This window comes from Anolis sagrei, chromosome 2 (assembly GCF_037176765.1).
Source record: "Anolis sagrei isolate rAnoSag1 chromosome 2, rAnoSag1.mat, whole genome shotgun sequence".
Lineage (NCBI taxonomy): Eukaryota > Metazoa > Chordata > Lepidosauria > Squamata > Dactyloidae > Anolis > Anolis sagrei.
In genome coordinates, this window is record NC_090022.1 from 261,158,514 (window position 1) to 261,175,345 (window position 16,832).

Here is a 16,832-nt window from a genome sequence, read left to right on the forward strand (position 1 = left end):
CTTTCCGAAAAAGAGTAAAAACTTGGCTCATCGAGCAAGCATTCGGAACCCCGGAGTAAAAAGACAAACTAGAGTTGGAAATTGACCCAGGAACAGCCAAGACAATGTAACGGATGAAGATTTGAACAAGAGGACATAGTTTCTTTTAAAATTGTTTATTATGCACTGTCATTTATGTTTAATTGCACTTGATATTTTTGCTTTATTAATGTATGTATTTTGTTCGGCATCGAATTGTGCCGACTGTGTATACCACTCTGAGTCGCCTTTGGGCTGAAATGGGCGGGATAGAAATAATGTAAATAAATAAATAAATAATTCATTCAAAGGAAAAGGGGAAGCTGCTTCAGGAGCTGCATCTGGAGCTCCTCTTTGAGGGACGCCATCTCTAATTTAATTGCCATGGCTCAATGCCATGCAATGTTGGGATTTGTAGTTTGGTGAAGTATCAGCATTATTTGGCAGCCCCCATGATCCCAAGCTACAGCTCCCATGGCCCCATAGCATTGAACCAGAGCCGTTGGATTCATTCTACAGCACAGATACCCTCCAAGGATCAACACTAAACTGTAACTATCAATATTATTTAAAACAGTCTAAAAGGTACATACTGTTACATCATATATCTTAACATTCTGCATTATGTCATGAAATTGTGGATTTTTGTTGTTATTAATAGAGTTGGACAAATTATCAGCATTAATGCAAAGGTAAACCGGGCATTCACTACCAGCATGGAGGTAAGAAATGACACTTTTCAACATGTCATTTGTTTTAAGATATCATATATGGCAGATATGGGCAACTACCATGGGTTGTGGGACACGTTTGCCTTTCGTGACCCCAGACCTAATGAACCAATGGTTTATTTTAAAGTTTGCATTCTATATGATCAACATATTTTGTCCACTGAGTTTGTAAGAGGATTGAGCCCAGACAATGATGTAAAAACCAAAAAAGTCTGCTGATTTTTCGAGACAGTTGATGTACATTTTAAGAATATATTATAACACTTTATTTGTATTCTGCCCTATCTCCCCAAGAGGACTCAGAGCGAATTCCAGCATATATACAGACGCAGGCAAACATCCAATGCCTTTGAAACACACAATGAAACACAAATATACACACAAAGGAAAAGGCTTCCCCTTTTGTCTCCTGCTCTGGAGGCAGTGCTAATCTCTGCCAGTGGGGGAGTTGCCATTTCCAAGCCGAGTAGCCTGCATTGTCCATAGACACCTTCTGGTCACATAGTCAGCATAACCTTTTTACCTTCTGACCGAGGCGGTACTTACTGATCTACTTATGTTTGCATGTTTTCAAACTGCTAGGTTGACAGGAGCTAGGGCTAACAGCGGGAGCTCACCCCATCTCACAGATTTGAACTGCCCACCTGTTAACTGTTTTTAAATCGTTTGTTTATAGGTGGGTTTTCATATAAATGTTTTTTTATGCTTTATGTCTAAATATTATTTTATGTTTATCTTTTAATTTGGTTAGGTTAATTTATATGTTATTGTCTTGATATTATTTTTTGGTTTTCACATGTATGTGTGGCATTGAATTTTGCCTTTATAATTTTGGAAACTGCTTTGCGTTCCCATTTATTTACTACATGTATATACTGCTTTTCTCCCCCTAAGGGAACTCACAGCTGTTTCCAAAATTATAAAGGCAAAATTCAATGCCGTACATACATGTGAAAAACAAAAAAATAAAAAAGCAAGACAATAACATATACATTAACCTAACCAAATTAAAACATAAAATAACATTTAGACATAAATCATAAAAATACAGCAAACATCAACAATACATTTAATGTACTACATTTATATTAAAGCCCAGTGATAGACAACATGATTTAACCCGTTGCACCACCATGGCCTTTTTCATGTAATTTGAAACCACATGTTCTGGTACAAACGTAAAACATCCAATCCACATGCTATAAGCTAGTATAGACTTGCTGTTACAAATCACCTTTTAAAATGCTTGTGCGCATTTTATCAATGAAGTGAAGAAATCCCTTGAAAAGAGGGAAACTGTTGTGCAGTTTGCAGCCAAAATCTCAAAAAAGTATCCGGCAGATTTTACTTGGCAAGTGTGAAGGCAAAGTGTGAATAATCTTTCCACTGGTGAAATTGTGAAGCTGCTTTTGTGCCTTTTGCCTTAAGGCTAGTCAGTTTCAACATTGCTGAGCAGCCGTTTAAGCAAGGAACACAATATCATGTGCACTGAAAGAGGAATGTGATTCCTTATTATCAACAGTTTATTGGAGAAATTAGTGCTATGGTAGACATAGAAGCACATTTCAGACAGAATCCCAGAATCTCCATGGACCTGCTCGAATAAAACAGGTGTTTTCATTTGATAAACGTGTTTTTAAGTGATGAAACTACCTTGAGTTCAAAGGTGCTGTTATTATCTATACATAGGTTGGTGTAAAAGTTACCTTACAGGATCCCCTTACTGATGTTCAGAAACTGATTAGCATGGCTTTCTCCACATATGTGGCAAGACCAGGCTGTAATGAAAAGGTAATCTATTTCTTCATTTTAACTATTTTATTAACACCAAATCTGTGTGCAGGTAATTATTAGCATTGCATCTTAGTTAAGAGATTCACTTTTACACTGCCTTTCAAAATAGAAACCACAATATAGAACTATCAGTTCAGTCCTGCGAAAGAATACCACACATCCATGTCCCATTTATCACAAATTACTAATTATATCCAATTAAATTCTCTGACCAATGGAATGCCACCAGTAGAACAAGAAGGGTAATGTTTCTCCTTTGATCTGCAGCCCCTCAAAGTAGACCTTGAAAGATTGGAGAACCATAACAATATAAGAGCCATTTTTGATCAGATGGAAGGATCATTTAATCTAACATTCTTCTTTATATTGTGGCCAATCAATTGTACAAAAGGGAAGCCCATCAAAAGGACACGAGTTCAGCTGCACATCCCCATTTTGCACTTACTAGTAATTGATAAATAAAGGTGTACTGCTTCTGATACTGGGGGTGACATAGCTATCTTGACTACTTGCCATTAGTAGCCTCATCCTCTAAGAACTTATATATATATTAAAGCTATTTAAGTGTGTATCTAGGTAAAGGTAAAGGTTTTCCCTTGACATGAAGTCTAGTCATGTCTGACTCTGGGTGGTAGTGCTCATCTCCATTTCTAAGCCGAAGAGCCAGCATTGCACATAGACATCTCCTAGGTCATGTGGCCAGCATGAGTGCATGGAGTGCCATTACCTTCCTGCCGGAGTGGTACTTATTGATCTACTCACATTTGTGTGTTTTCGAACTGCTTTGTTGGCAGAAGCTGGGTTTAACAACGGGAACTCACCCATTCCCCAAATACAAACCACTAACCTTTCAGTCAGCAAGTTCAGCAACTGTGCTGTTTAACCCGCTGCACCACCAGAGGGTCCAAGGGTGTATCTACATTGTAGAATTAATGCAGTTTGACACCACTTTAACTGCAATGACTCAAAATTACAGAATCTGTTGCTTTGTATTTCTGTCACTCTTTGACAGAAAAAGCTAAAGACCTCGTAAAATTACAACTGAACTGACTCCTGTAACTTTTTTTTCATAAGAGATTTACTTCAGTTATCCTTTTCTGCATCTTTCCCACCTCTAAAATATCTTTGGTATAGTAATCAGAACTGTTCACATTATTCCAGATCTAGATGCGTGATATTGCAATTGTGTTTTCAGGTCTTTCTAGTAATGCTGAACTTGGAGCTTGTTTTTCCCTACCCGATTATAGCATTTATGAACATCAAGCTGGCTACCATAATCGCAAGATTCCTTTCCTATTCATCACAGTAGAGAAAAAATCCACTTAAAATCCGGTTTCTTCCTCCTGCAGAATCCTAGAGTTTGTAGTTAGTGAGGCTATTAAAGGCTCCTCCCTAAACTACAAACCCCAGAATTCTGCAAGAAGCAGAAACCACATTTTAAGTGATTTTTCTCTAGTGTGATGAGAACCCATCAGTGCATATCAAAGCTGGGATTTGGGGAAAGTGTATGAGGGGTGGGCTAGGAGGGAAACGGAGAGGAGAAGAAAAACTTAAAGGATAAGAAAGTATGCTAGCATTACACTAGATTTCACCCTTTCAAGAACGTTATATGTTCCCATTGTATTTCTAAATACCAGCTGTATTCAGCAAAGCTAGATTCAACATAGAGGGACATTTTAAAACAAATTGAATATAAGAATCGTGTATTCCCTTGTGGGGAAGGATTAGTGGAATCTTCATCTTATTGAATTCTTAACTGTACATTATAAAAGGATGTTAGACTAAGACTCGTTACACCTCTCATAAGTATGTTCCCAGGTAGAACTTTGAAATGGTATCTGATAGATTTGTTAGGAAATACCCCCCCCCCCAAAAAAAAGGGTGACAAAGGAGGTTGTGGAGTTTAATTCTCTACTGCCCAAGCTTGAAGTGCCATGTTTCACAATTGCTAATAATTTAGGGATTCCCTTGTGGTTCAAACATTTGAGGAGCTATGCAGGTGTCGTAGTTTCAGGAGAAGGAGGGATATCTAGTTTGGAGCCAAGGATGGGACACATTGTGATGGTGTCCGGTGAGGAAAGGTTAGGAGGAAGGGAAGAGTGGGCAGGTGAGTAACAGCAGAATAAGCAAGTACTCTGTGTAGGCACAAGGTGGGGGTGGGAAGTGAATGTGAAGAAAGGGAAAATGATGGTGCAAGGAGTGAAACACAAGAGAAAATGGAAAAATACATTGCAAGGGCACCAGGTAAAATGAGGGAGTCGGTCACAAGGACGGGAGAGAGAAAGGAAAGCATGAAAGAAAGGAGGGGGCATGTAAGGTAGATTGGTTGAAAGATTATGTTAGGCCAAGGTCACATGCTAAATTCCATGACTAAGCAGAGGTTTGAACTTGGATCTCCCAGTTCCACATCCAGAACTTTATCATCACTCTGCATTTGTACTTTCAGATCAGTTAACTGTTACAAATAATATAAAGGCTGAAATTTAGTAGGAGAAAACACGAAACAACTAGTGTGCTGAATCTTGTAATGGAATGTATATTGAAGACATTTTAATTAAGTAGAATATGACAATCTATGCCACTGTTGCATTGGAATTAGACCACGATGGGGATAATTTGCCCCATTGGTTGGTTTAATTGACCCCAGTGTCTTTTATCATGCTCCTAATACATTCTAGAGCAGCATTTCTCAACCTGGGGGTCAGGACCCCTGTGGGGGTTGTGAGGGGATGTCAGAGGGGTCACCAAAGGCCATCAGAAAACACTGTATTTTTTGTTGATCATGGGGGTTCTTTGTGGGAAGTTTGGCCCAGGTATATTGTTGATGGGGTTCAGAGTGCTCTTTTGCTGTAAATGAACTATAAAACCCAGCAACTACAACTTCCAAATGTCAAGGTCTATTTTTCCCAAACCCCACTAGTGTTCACATTTGGGCATATTGAGTATCTGTGCCAAGTTTGGCCCAGATAAATCATTGATTGAGTCCACGGTGCTCTCTAGATGAACTACAACTCCAAAACTCAAGGTCAATGCCCACTAAACCCTTCCAGTATTTTCTGTTGATCATGGGAGTTTGGTTCAAATCCATCATTGGTGAGGTTCAGACTGCTCTTTGATTGTAGGTGAACTATAAATCCCAGCAACTACAACTCCCAAATGACAAAATCAATCCCCTCCAACCCCACCAGTATTGAAATTTGGGTGTATCAGGTATTTGTGCCAAATTTGGTTCAATGAATGAAAATACATCCTGCACATTATGATTCATAACAATAGCAACATTACAGTTATGAGTAGCAATGAAAATAATTTTATGGTTGAGGGTCACAACATAAGGAACTGCATTAAGGGGTCGCAGCATTAAGGAGATTGAGAAACACTGTTCTAGAGTAGTGGTTCTCAACCTTTTTTTTGACCAGGGACCACTCTCCAACATTAGTACCAAAAGGGTTACCAATCAGTTGGTCAACTTTAGATTTGGTTTGGTTATTTGGGGTGCTGATTCAGAAAAGTGCATTGGATATACCATATGAGCTCTAGTTTCTGATACAGAACATATGCAATCTAGTAGTTGCCATCTTGCTCACCCCCACATATTTAATAATCTAGAGTTGATGTGGTCTATCCAATGCAACTTTCTGAATCAGGACCCAAAATAATCCCTGGAACAGGCCTAAAAATGAAGTCACCAAGGTGCCCCCGCTTCCATGCGCCACGTGGAACAGTTCCGCTCAGGGGGAGGGATGAGGAGGAGAAGCAGCGGTCAGGAGGCTTTCTTGTTGTGCCTTTCATGGATAGTCAACCTCTCCCCTCATGACATCCCCATTGCCTCCGCACTGTAAGAGAGTTTCATGAGACTGGTCACTCGCATTGTAACAGTGCAGTAATAGTGAGGCTGCAGACCATATTTTAGTTCTTGAGGACCACTAGTGGTCCACGAACTACTGGTTGGAAACCCCTGTTGCAGAGGGCATAAGGGGATGGTTTCATTGTAATATAACTCCCAAGAATGTTTTAGGCCTATAAAAGGCATTTCTCCTAACAAGGTGACCAAGAAATTAATCTTGCTGTTGCTTCCTGAACTCTTTGGAGGATGGATGTTTTTGGTTTTCCTGAGGAAATCCAGTCTCCAATGCTTATCCTTCCCTCATTTAAGCCAGTTTAGGGAAATTGTAGGCTGGGCTACAAAATGAGTTAGTTTGTATGCAATTTGTATTAAGATTGCAGGACACTCCAAAATGGCCATGCTGATGCAGCATTGAATTTTTGCCAGAGTTGGTAAGCCACCTCGAGTCCACTGTGAGGTGAGAAAGGCAAGGTATAAATGAAGTAAATAAATAAATAAATAATATTTATTTATTCTGGGAGTTGTAGCCCAGAAAATTGATTGTCCCCTCCCCCAACCACGCATACACAAACTCTGCAGATTTATGGTTTTTAAGATGAAAAGCTATTTCTTCTGTATCACATATAGTAAAAATAATATAATTGAAAAATCAGCAAAGACCTTTCCTGTGACAGTTCGACACAAGTTCATTGCAATTACAATAGAGTTACCATGTTCAGCCTATGACAAATGTATGTTTCACATCTTATTTTCTAAAAACAAAAACAGTTTAAAAAGCTAAGACAGCTTCTTTTTTTCTTTTTGCAAATTTAAAAGACAGCAACATTCAGAAAATCTGTAAAATGTGAAAAATATATGTCAAGACGTTATTTAGCAAACAGTTCTTTCAGTACAGCATGAATTTAACTTCACATAAAAATATCAAAATGCATTATAGATGCTACTCTAGTTTTATAGGTCCAAAACAGAACTGCAACTCTTGCTTGATTAATCAATTTTTAACATTATGTTTAGGTTGACTTAAAACCAGTCCACCTTCTCACTGCACAAGATGCCATAGAGCACACTCTGGCTGCTGAAAGAAGGAAGATCCGACTGGCTCATGGAGATGTCCTGAGTGACCTGATGAAGGAGTGTGGTATAGATGGTGGTAAAGAAAACACATTTGTGCATATACCTTACTCCCCCCAAAAATGAGGAGTTTCAAGGGCAGCACTACTCAGCTCAGTTACTTTAGGAATCTTAGGATGCTTTGAAGCCTCAAGCAGTGTCCTTTCTGGTCTGCAGTTATCTCCCAATGTTCCTTTGTTACATCTCTTTCTCCGTCTGTCTCTGAACACATCTATGGGCAGTATAAACCAGAGAATCAGACTTGCGTCCACATTGACGCATAGGCCTTTCTCACTCCCAACTGTGCTGAATACAGTTTTGTGCTCTGAAAAAGTTACTTTTCCAAGAGTTGAGTAGACTTTTTCTGTCTCTTTTGTGAATGGACAAATATATTATGTAGTATTTTAGTGAGCCAACAGAATTTCATACATTTCCCCCTATACATCTAAGCTATCTACATGGGAAATGTTTTAAAGCTGTAACCCTCAAAATGTTTAAACAGCTCCAGAACATATTCCTAGGTTTAGCAGTTGTGTGTGTGTGTGCGTGTTTGCAGTAGCTGAAATCAAGACTGATAGTATAATGTCTCATTACAACTTAGGAAATTGGCATTGGTTCACTGCACAAGGCATGTTATGACACTGAAAGATGCTCATGTGCTCTGTGTTCCTCTCTTTTAAAATATAGAGCTATTGCCAGGATTAGGTCACTCTTAACAGGTTATATAGCAAGAAGGATGGAATCAGTTGGTATTAAGATAGTTTTTCACTAAATACAAGCAGTCTCTGAGTTACGAAACCTTATTTCCCTCTCATCTTCTCCCAGGTGCCCCTTTCAAGGGTTTGCTTTGGGCAGGGAATGGGGAGGGCAGGGAGGCAGCCAGGACAGGAGCAGGGAGGCCACCGAAGAGGGAAGGGCTGATGACTGTCTGGCTCTGAGTCGCCAAGAGGAAAGAGAGAAAGGGAGAGAAATCTGCCCCTTGGAAGGGAAATTCACTTCTGGAAGAGTTATCATGGGGAAAAGATGTCTCAGCTGAAGCTTTCTCACCAGTCCTTGTTTCCACAACAAGCCAAATTATTCAAAATCTAGTTATCACAGGGACAGAAAGTTCTGTAGTTCTGAAGAATGGCACAGACAACAAAACAAATACTACAGGGGTGTAATCCTTCCCTTTGCTATCCAAAGCTTACACACACACACGCACACACACACGTACATATATATATATATATATATATATATATATATATATATATATGTGTGTGTGTGTGTGTGTGTGTGTGTGTGTGTGTGTGTGTGTGTGCTTGTATGGCCAGAGTTACACTTCAAAAATGTACCTGTTCTGATTTACCAACAAATTCAACTTAAGCACAAACCTTCAGAACCTGTCTTGTTCGTAACTTGGGGACTGCCTGTATGTATAAAGTTCATGAAGAGTCATAAGGTGGAATTTGCCTTCTAAATATAAATTCTACAACTTGATAAGTAAGTTCAAAGTACAAAGTAGTCAGATGCATCCAAACTGCAACACTGGGATTGTAAAATAGATCTAACTGGGGCAAAAGCCAACTGCTTCATTCAGGTCATGTGACAGACTGTAATGGTCAACATGTAAGAAATCTCATTGTCCTCACTTTTTGATAATGATCTCTTTTCTTGGAGATAGCCATACTACTGAAATAGGAACCTTAAATGGACCTGCAGTCAAAGGTTTTACTTTGAAGTAAATAAACACAACTATAATTCTAATTAATGTGTAAGAATCACCAATTGCTTCCTTATTTAAACTGTCTTGTGTTCTTCTAAACATAGCATCATTAAGTTGGAAGAGACCTCATGGGCCATCCAGTCCAACCCCCTGCCAAGTAGCAGGAAAATCACATTCAAAGCACCCCTGACAGATGGCCATCCAGCTTCTGTTTACAAGCCTCCAAAGAGGGAGCCCCACCACACTCTGGGGCAGAAAGTTCCACTGCTGAACAGCTCTCACAGTTAGGAAGTTCTTCCTCATGTTCAGGTGGAATTGGCTTTCCTGTAGTTTGAAGCCACTGTGTCTAAGGGCCCTTCCACACAGCCCTATATCCCATAATATCAAGGCAGAAAATCCTACAGTATCTGCTTTGAACTGAGTTATCTAAGTCCACACTCAGATAATGTGGGATTTTCTGCCTTGATATTCTGGGATATAGGGCTGTGTGGAAGGGTCCCTAGTCTCCAGGTCAGCAGAAAACAAGCTTGCTCCCTCCTCCCTATGACTCCTCTCACATAGCCAATAACACAGTATTAAAGACCTTTTCTTCCTGGGTAAAAACATCACAAACTCTATATTAGGTGTGTTGATTTCAGAACAAATATTCTAAAGCAAGAAATTCAGACTTGCAACCTGGTAGATAGTTTTTTTTGCATTGCCTTTACCTACTTAATTTATGCATTTTAGGTCAAATGTGCGACCAAGAGGAAGATGTGCTTTCCACAGATCTTACTCATGTGCAGAGCACTGAACTTGTCTTGCCTCCTCATGCCAATCATCAAGGAAACACATTTGGTGGCCAAATTATGACTTGGATGGAAACAGTAGCTGCTATTTCAGCAAGGTATTGCCTTTCTTTCTGAACAAGAAGATGATTTAACATTCTTTGCTGACAGATATTAGTGGACAAGTCTAGTGCATAATGCAAGCCTTTTCCTTTTTGTCTATTTCTGTAATGTTCATCTAATCATGCAGAGAATTCCATCATCCCCCTGTTGCTTGGTACATGTAGATCTCTCTCTTTGTGTGTGTGAGACATGCATTTCTATTAGAATTCCCTTCACACACCAGTGGACCTGATTCATTGCTAGGATGCTGGATGTGTCATTCCCATTCATTATTCATGTAGCTTTGATTTGTAACCTGAAGTTATACCAATAATAACTGGGTTTGCTTTGTTGCAAGACAAACAGCTCATTTTATTAAAAGTGCAAATCTGTCAAAGGTTTTACACAGTCATGACCTGAGTGATAGCATTTATGTGTAAGCATACATTTCATATATTTGAATGTGTAAATGTCCCGTTCCCACCAGATAAAACTGCTCTAGCAAAATGTGGTGCAGGGGTTGTCAGACCTACTTGCAAAAAAAATAACCGCACATCAATTTGCAAATATATCCTTTATTGGGAATGGGGAATGGTGACGGAGACCTGCCCATTCTGCCTGACAAGTAACTGACCTTGCTGCAAAGATTTTGTAAAACAACGCACAATTAGATTTGACCTTTGAAGGTGCCAGTTAGAGTTGCTATGGCCACAGACTTACAAGGAATAAGAATGAGATTTTTTTTTGGCACTCAGAGAACAAACCAAAAGGTTTCTGTGAAATTTAAATGATCTTTCTTAAAAGTTTAAATATTCTTATACTAATGGAGAAGCATTGTTGGACTCAGCAGAAACACACTAGAATGAGACCTGGGGTTTTTTTTTCTTCCAAGGATATTATACCATCTATAAAAGGATGGAAGGTTTAACCTTTCCAATAAAATGCTATCTATTTGGAAATCAACCATGATAGTTAAAACAAAAAGATTCCAAACTTCATCTTATTCATTCCCATCTCCATTCTTGACATTAATCTGCTTGTGTCTTTATTGTGAGTATTGCAAATGAGATATTTAGCAATTTAAATAGGAGGAGCAAATTATTCCTAATGAAAAAACCAGAGTAATTTGAATGCATTATAAAGATGCACAATTCAATTAATTAGAAACAGATAATTGTGCACGCTTAACAATTCTGGTACATCATAAAGGGTAATTGAGTTAAAGCTGAGGATAAATAGTAGTCCAAAACAGTGTAATGTCTTAAGAGCTAAACAAAGGTTAGAGATACATTTTATACTTGCAACAGCGTTACTTGTCTATAGTAAAAGGTTGCACTAGTTCTTAGCATTTTATAAAAAAGATACATATTATTAAAATAACCTTACTAAAGGATTTAGTGTATTTCTTGCATATCAAGTAATTCAGTTTGTGGATATTTTAAAAAATAGAGTTTTCTCTGTTTACTTATACCATATGGTTAAGTAGACGCTGTTGCCCAAAATCTTGTAGGCATACTACATTAATGGCTGCACTGTTTTCGGGGTTGTAACAATAATTGTGAGAGAAGCCAGACAAAGTGCACAGACATTGCACAACCTCTTTTCCAGTCCCTTACCTCCTTCATGGTCTTTGTGCTGTGGCCTTTTCATTCCCGTCACCACTGGCTATAACAGAGTCATCCACACACAGGATTCTGGCCATTAACTTCACATTTAAAGTGCAATTTCCCACATCCTCTTTTTTTCCTCATGGGCAGAAGATTTCATAGGAGCCCAACCAAGGGACTCCAGAAGGGCTGATGTCCGATTCAGATATGAACTGAACAGCCTTATTTCTCATTCTCCATAGTTGCATTCCACTTTAGTCTAGTAATGCAAGTTTTGTTTTAAAAATTTGAGAGAAAAACTATGTCAGGTGTGCAACACTAGGAAATATAGGATTACTTCCCTGCAATTGATGCCTCTCCCACAATGAAGGAATAATTGCATTACAAAGGAAAATTACATTACAAATGTTTACAATGATGGGTCACTTCACCTTTTTGTAGAGCAACTGTAACTTTTTAATAATAGCTTGTATAGGTAAAGAGGTATGCCTCCATGAAATAGAGAAGAATATTGCCTGTTTCAGGCACTCGTTTATGATAGTGTTTCCTGCCTCTTGTCCCCTGTTGTTGCCTGAAAGAGAAGAATATGCTTTGTACCACGGATCAGCACATTGCAGTATTTGGATGTTTATTTTTAAAACTAGATAAAATGCAAATTTTACTTTTGAGAAATGAAAACGTTATCATAAACGTTGTAAAAATAGCTGTATCATCCATGAGTAGAAGCCACAATAGGGCTAAACAATATTTGCCAGGAGGTAAGGGAAGGGTTTTGGGCAAAGTAGCAAACATCACAACCTCACATTTTATTGGAGTTAGAATGACCACAACTTTGTTAGGGAGAATTGTTAGAGCCTTGACATATCATAGGGCAATTACAGATGCACTGGATAACTGGATGTTGAGTGCTGACTCTACATGTTGCTGCCTGATGGGAAATTGCAGAATAATAATGAACAGGATCCTCAAAGGCATCCGCTTTGTCTATCTCCCTATGCAAAGATCAGGCAGGGGAGCACCGAAGAGAGCATGCTCCTTGGTGCCTTCATCTTCAAGATGCTTTTAAGGGCATCCCCAAAACCACTTTGAATCTCCTTTGGCAGAGAAAAAGCAGGGCATAAATAACAACAACAACAACAAACAAACAAACAAACAAACAATAAATAATGTGAGGAAACAGGAATGTAGACCTCATCTCCGCCCCACCCCCCTCAGATGAACCCAATCAAAATTCCAAATCCTCAAGTTAAAACAAGGATTTCTACATCAAGGACCACAGTTACCAAAGACAATAAAAGGCAAAATTAATAATTATGCAAGTGACATATTCAAGGGAGTGAGGGGTAGTGGCAAAAGCAGAATGGCTAGGTGATCCTTAAATCCTTCTTGGCTGCCCACCAAGAGGCCAATCAGCCCAGTTGCCTGGCTGCTAGGTGTGTTGTGTCCCGTGGAAGACAAAAATGAGAAGACATGCCACTACAGCCAGGAAATAAACCTGTGTTTTACTGGATCTCTAAAAAGTGTTATTTTAACCTCCATTTTTTAAATTTAAATCAGAATTGGAATTAGATTTGACCAGGCCCGTAGCCAGGATTTCGATTTGGGGGGGCTGAGTTTGTTTCGGGGGGGGGGGGAGTCTACCCTAGTAAACCTTTTGTATTGTTATCCCAATACCCCCATGCATATGGGATATATTGAGTATGGTGATCAGATCATGATATGAATAAACATAACAATTTAAATAATGCACCAGTAACGCCTTTTCACGAACCACCATGAGAATTTTGGGGGGGAGGGGGCTGAAGCCCCCTGGCTACATGCCTGGATTTGACTTTTTCCTTTTGTAGAGATCTTGCTATTCACTAATATGTACAAATTAAAACTGATACACATTTTGTTTTCCTTTATTTTCTATTTTGATTCAGTCGCCTATGTCATATGCACCCAACTTTGAAATCTGTAGATATGTTTAAATTTCGTGGACCTTCTACTGTTGGTGACCGGCTACATTTCAATGCTATAGTTAACAATACTTTTGAGAAAAGGTAAGATTCCTTTTCTATGTAACAAACTCTGCAACATTGCCCCAAATTACTTTGATTTTGGAACTATGTTTTTTCTTTAACAAATTGCAGTAAAAATATACAAATGAAAATATTAAAAACATTACTGTTAGGCATTAAAAACGTCCTATTTGGGTAACTGCTATTATTAAATATAGTAATATTTTACTATGTGTATTGCTGGCATCAAATTGTGCCTCTTGTAAGCCGTCCTGAGTCCCCCTTCGGGGGTTGAGAAGGGCGGGGTAGAAATGCTCGAAATAAATAATATAGTCTCTGATCTGCACATAAATTCATATATATTATCATTGTCTATCATATCAGTGTTCTACTTTAATTATATATGTTAATTTTAAAACCTGTAACACAATTTGAGCTACTAAACTGAAGGTGTGGTACTTTGGACTTATCATGAGACTATTTCTTTCTTTATTTAGCAAGCCAGAAGTGAATTGAGGGTATAGTTATAATGTATTAGAAAGCACAAACCAAGTTAAACACTTGGCATTATACTAAATGTCCTTTGACCAGAAGCTGGCCACTTGGAGTGCGTCTGGTGTTGCTATGAGAAGGTCCTCCATTATACATGTGGCAGGGCTCAGGTTGCATTGTAGTAGGTGATCTATGGTTTGCTCTTCTCCACACTTGCATGTCATGGATTCCACTTTGTAGCCCCATTTCCATTTTGATACAAACCATGCCAAGGAGACAGGCCTTAGACCAACAATTTGCTCAGTGCAAAAAAATCCTGAGCTAAGACATGACTATCTGATGATGGTCTAGAATTTTTTAAAAAAGACTTCCAGTAATAGAAAATCCACCGTTCCTCTAGATATTTAGCTTTAGTGTTGAAACTTTGTACCCAAAGCCTCCCTTAATGGCCAAAGAAGTTTATCTTCCTGTAATTTCAAGGCAATTGGTTCTAGCCCTGCCCTTAAGACACATCTGCGTTAACATCTGTTTTGCAAGCTTTCAGGTGTGTGAAGAATACTATCATGTCCTCTTCAGTCTTCTCTTCAAGTAATATCAACCTTTGCTTTCCAAAGAGGTTATAATATAGCTTTATTGAACCACGGGTTACTGGAAACCACAGCCTCCGTGGTCAGGCCAGCTGGGAATTAAGGAAGTTAGAGTCCAAAATATAGTTTCCATGTTTGCTTTCCCATTACTAATGCCCTGCTGGAGGCATCTAAACTGTGGCTGCTAAATTCATTGAATGATTTCCTTTCAGTATTGAGGTTGGAGTTCGTGTTGAAGCCTACAACTGCGAGGAATGGGGCAAAGGTCAAGCACGGCATATCAACAGTGCCTTTCTAATTTTCAATATTTTAAACAAACATGGAGAATCTCTCACTGTCCCCAGAGTAAGACCTACAACAGAGGTGAGCGCTTTTTAATAAAGTAAAAGCAGTTGTAGATAAAGGATTGTCACATTACTTGGTTTATAAATGTGATGTCAGTTATCATGGAAGTGGCTCTTTAAACAACACCTTGAGGCAATTTCTTGAACATCTCATTTCAGTTTCTGATTCTAAGATGCTTGATATTGATATGTTACCTGGAAGGTGATTATTTAAGTCGTACCTGTGAATCATGATGTCATTTGTTGGTCTAAATATCCCCGAGGCTCCAGATCTTGCCTAAACTTGGAAGCTAAGTGGGATCAGCCCTGGTTACTATTTGTGTGGGAGATTGCTAACGATAATCAGATGCTGCAAACTATATTTCAGAGGAAGGAACTTACAAAACTACCTCTGAGTATTCATTGCCGAAGAAAACATAATGAAATGCATGGGGTTGCCATTAGTCAACAGGTGACTTAAAGGCACATACCCACACACGGTATCATTCCCAGGTGAAAGATCTTATAATAACTACTATCTGATTCTAAGACAGATGAAGGTTGGGCCTTTCGGGTTGCTTTGTAGTTTGCATTATAGTCTTGGAAATTTGGCATATACAATCTGTTAGTGTATTCTGAGATTTAGATAAATGAAATCAATATGTTTAATTTGGACTATGGCGCAGCTGTGGCGCAGCTAGTTAGTAGCCAGCTGCATTAAATCACTACTGACTGTGAGGTCATGAGTTAGAAGCCAGCCCGGGTTGGAGTGAGCTCCCGACCATTAATAGTCTAGCTTGCTGTTGACCTATGCAGTCCGAAAGACAGTTACATCTGTCAAGTAGGAAATTTAGGTACCACTTTATGTGGGGAGGATCATTTAACTAATTTACGACACCATAAAACCTTCCAGCATCTTGTGTAAAAATGAGGAAGTATTCCATCAAGGACTTAGTGTCACAAGTGGCCAGTGAAGGGGCAGCACCCCATGTGGCTGGAATTGAGCATACCCTCATGAAGCTATAAAGCTAGAATGTTAAATTGTCTTAGTGTCTGTCTATATATGTTGTATGTCTATGGCACTGAATGTTTGCCATGTATATGTGCATTGTAATCCGTCCCGAGTCCCCTGCTGGGTGAGAAGGGTGGAATATAAATACTATAAATAAATAAATAAATAAATAAATAAATAAATAAATAAATAAATAAATGTTGTTAAAATATATAAGTTGTAACTACTCTTTTTTTCTCTTGCTTTATTCTTGTGAAGGATGCTTTAAGGAGATTCCATGGAGCTATTGCACGCAAGAAAATTAGATTAACCAGGTATTAATAATCCTGAAACATTAAATTACCACTACCAGTACAAGTGATGTTGTTTTTCAAGCTATGTAGCACTGATTATGTTTGATGTGTGCAAATACCTTATGATAAAATCCTCATGTGCTATATATGCACCAATGTGATATTAGACTTCAGCTAGGCAGTATCTGTTACCTTTCCCACAAACATCCTGAGATTTCTTGCTGCTTATTAAGAATCAGAGAACAAGAATAAGTTGATGTTTGATTAGGATTGCCAGTCACTTGCCTGAAAGTGAAGACCTTCATACTCCACAGTGCTGAAACAGGAAGCAGGTGCTATATTTCTGGCATTTCCCTCCACTATTACCTGTGTCACATCCTCCTACCGGGCTGGCCTTGCAGCTCCAAAACTTTGGTCTCATGTCACTACCCTTGCCAC

The 16,832-nt window shown here is 38.8% G+C and overlaps 1 protein-coding gene across 1 annotated transcript in view; it reads left to right on the top strand.

Annotated features, from left to right (window-relative positions):
- The window catches only part of ACOT12 (acyl-CoA thioesterase 12), a 42,891-nt gene that overhangs the window by 11,207 nt on the left and 14,852 nt on the right, over positions 1 to 16,832 (top strand). Inside the window, exons 3-9 of the mRNA XM_060761722.2 lie at positions 680 to 740; positions 2,439 to 2,540; positions 7,405 to 7,540; positions 9,938 to 10,094; positions 13,610 to 13,729; positions 14,979 to 15,129; positions 16,360 to 16,415. Of these exons, the coding sequence (XP_060617705.2) occupies positions 680 to 740; positions 2,439 to 2,540; positions 7,405 to 7,540; positions 9,938 to 10,094; positions 13,610 to 13,729; positions 14,979 to 15,129; positions 16,360 to 16,415 (783 nt within the window). The remainder of the gene's footprint in view (positions 1 to 679; positions 741 to 2,438; positions 2,541 to 7,404; positions 7,541 to 9,937; positions 10,095 to 13,609; positions 13,730 to 14,978; positions 15,130 to 16,359; positions 16,416 to 16,832) is intronic.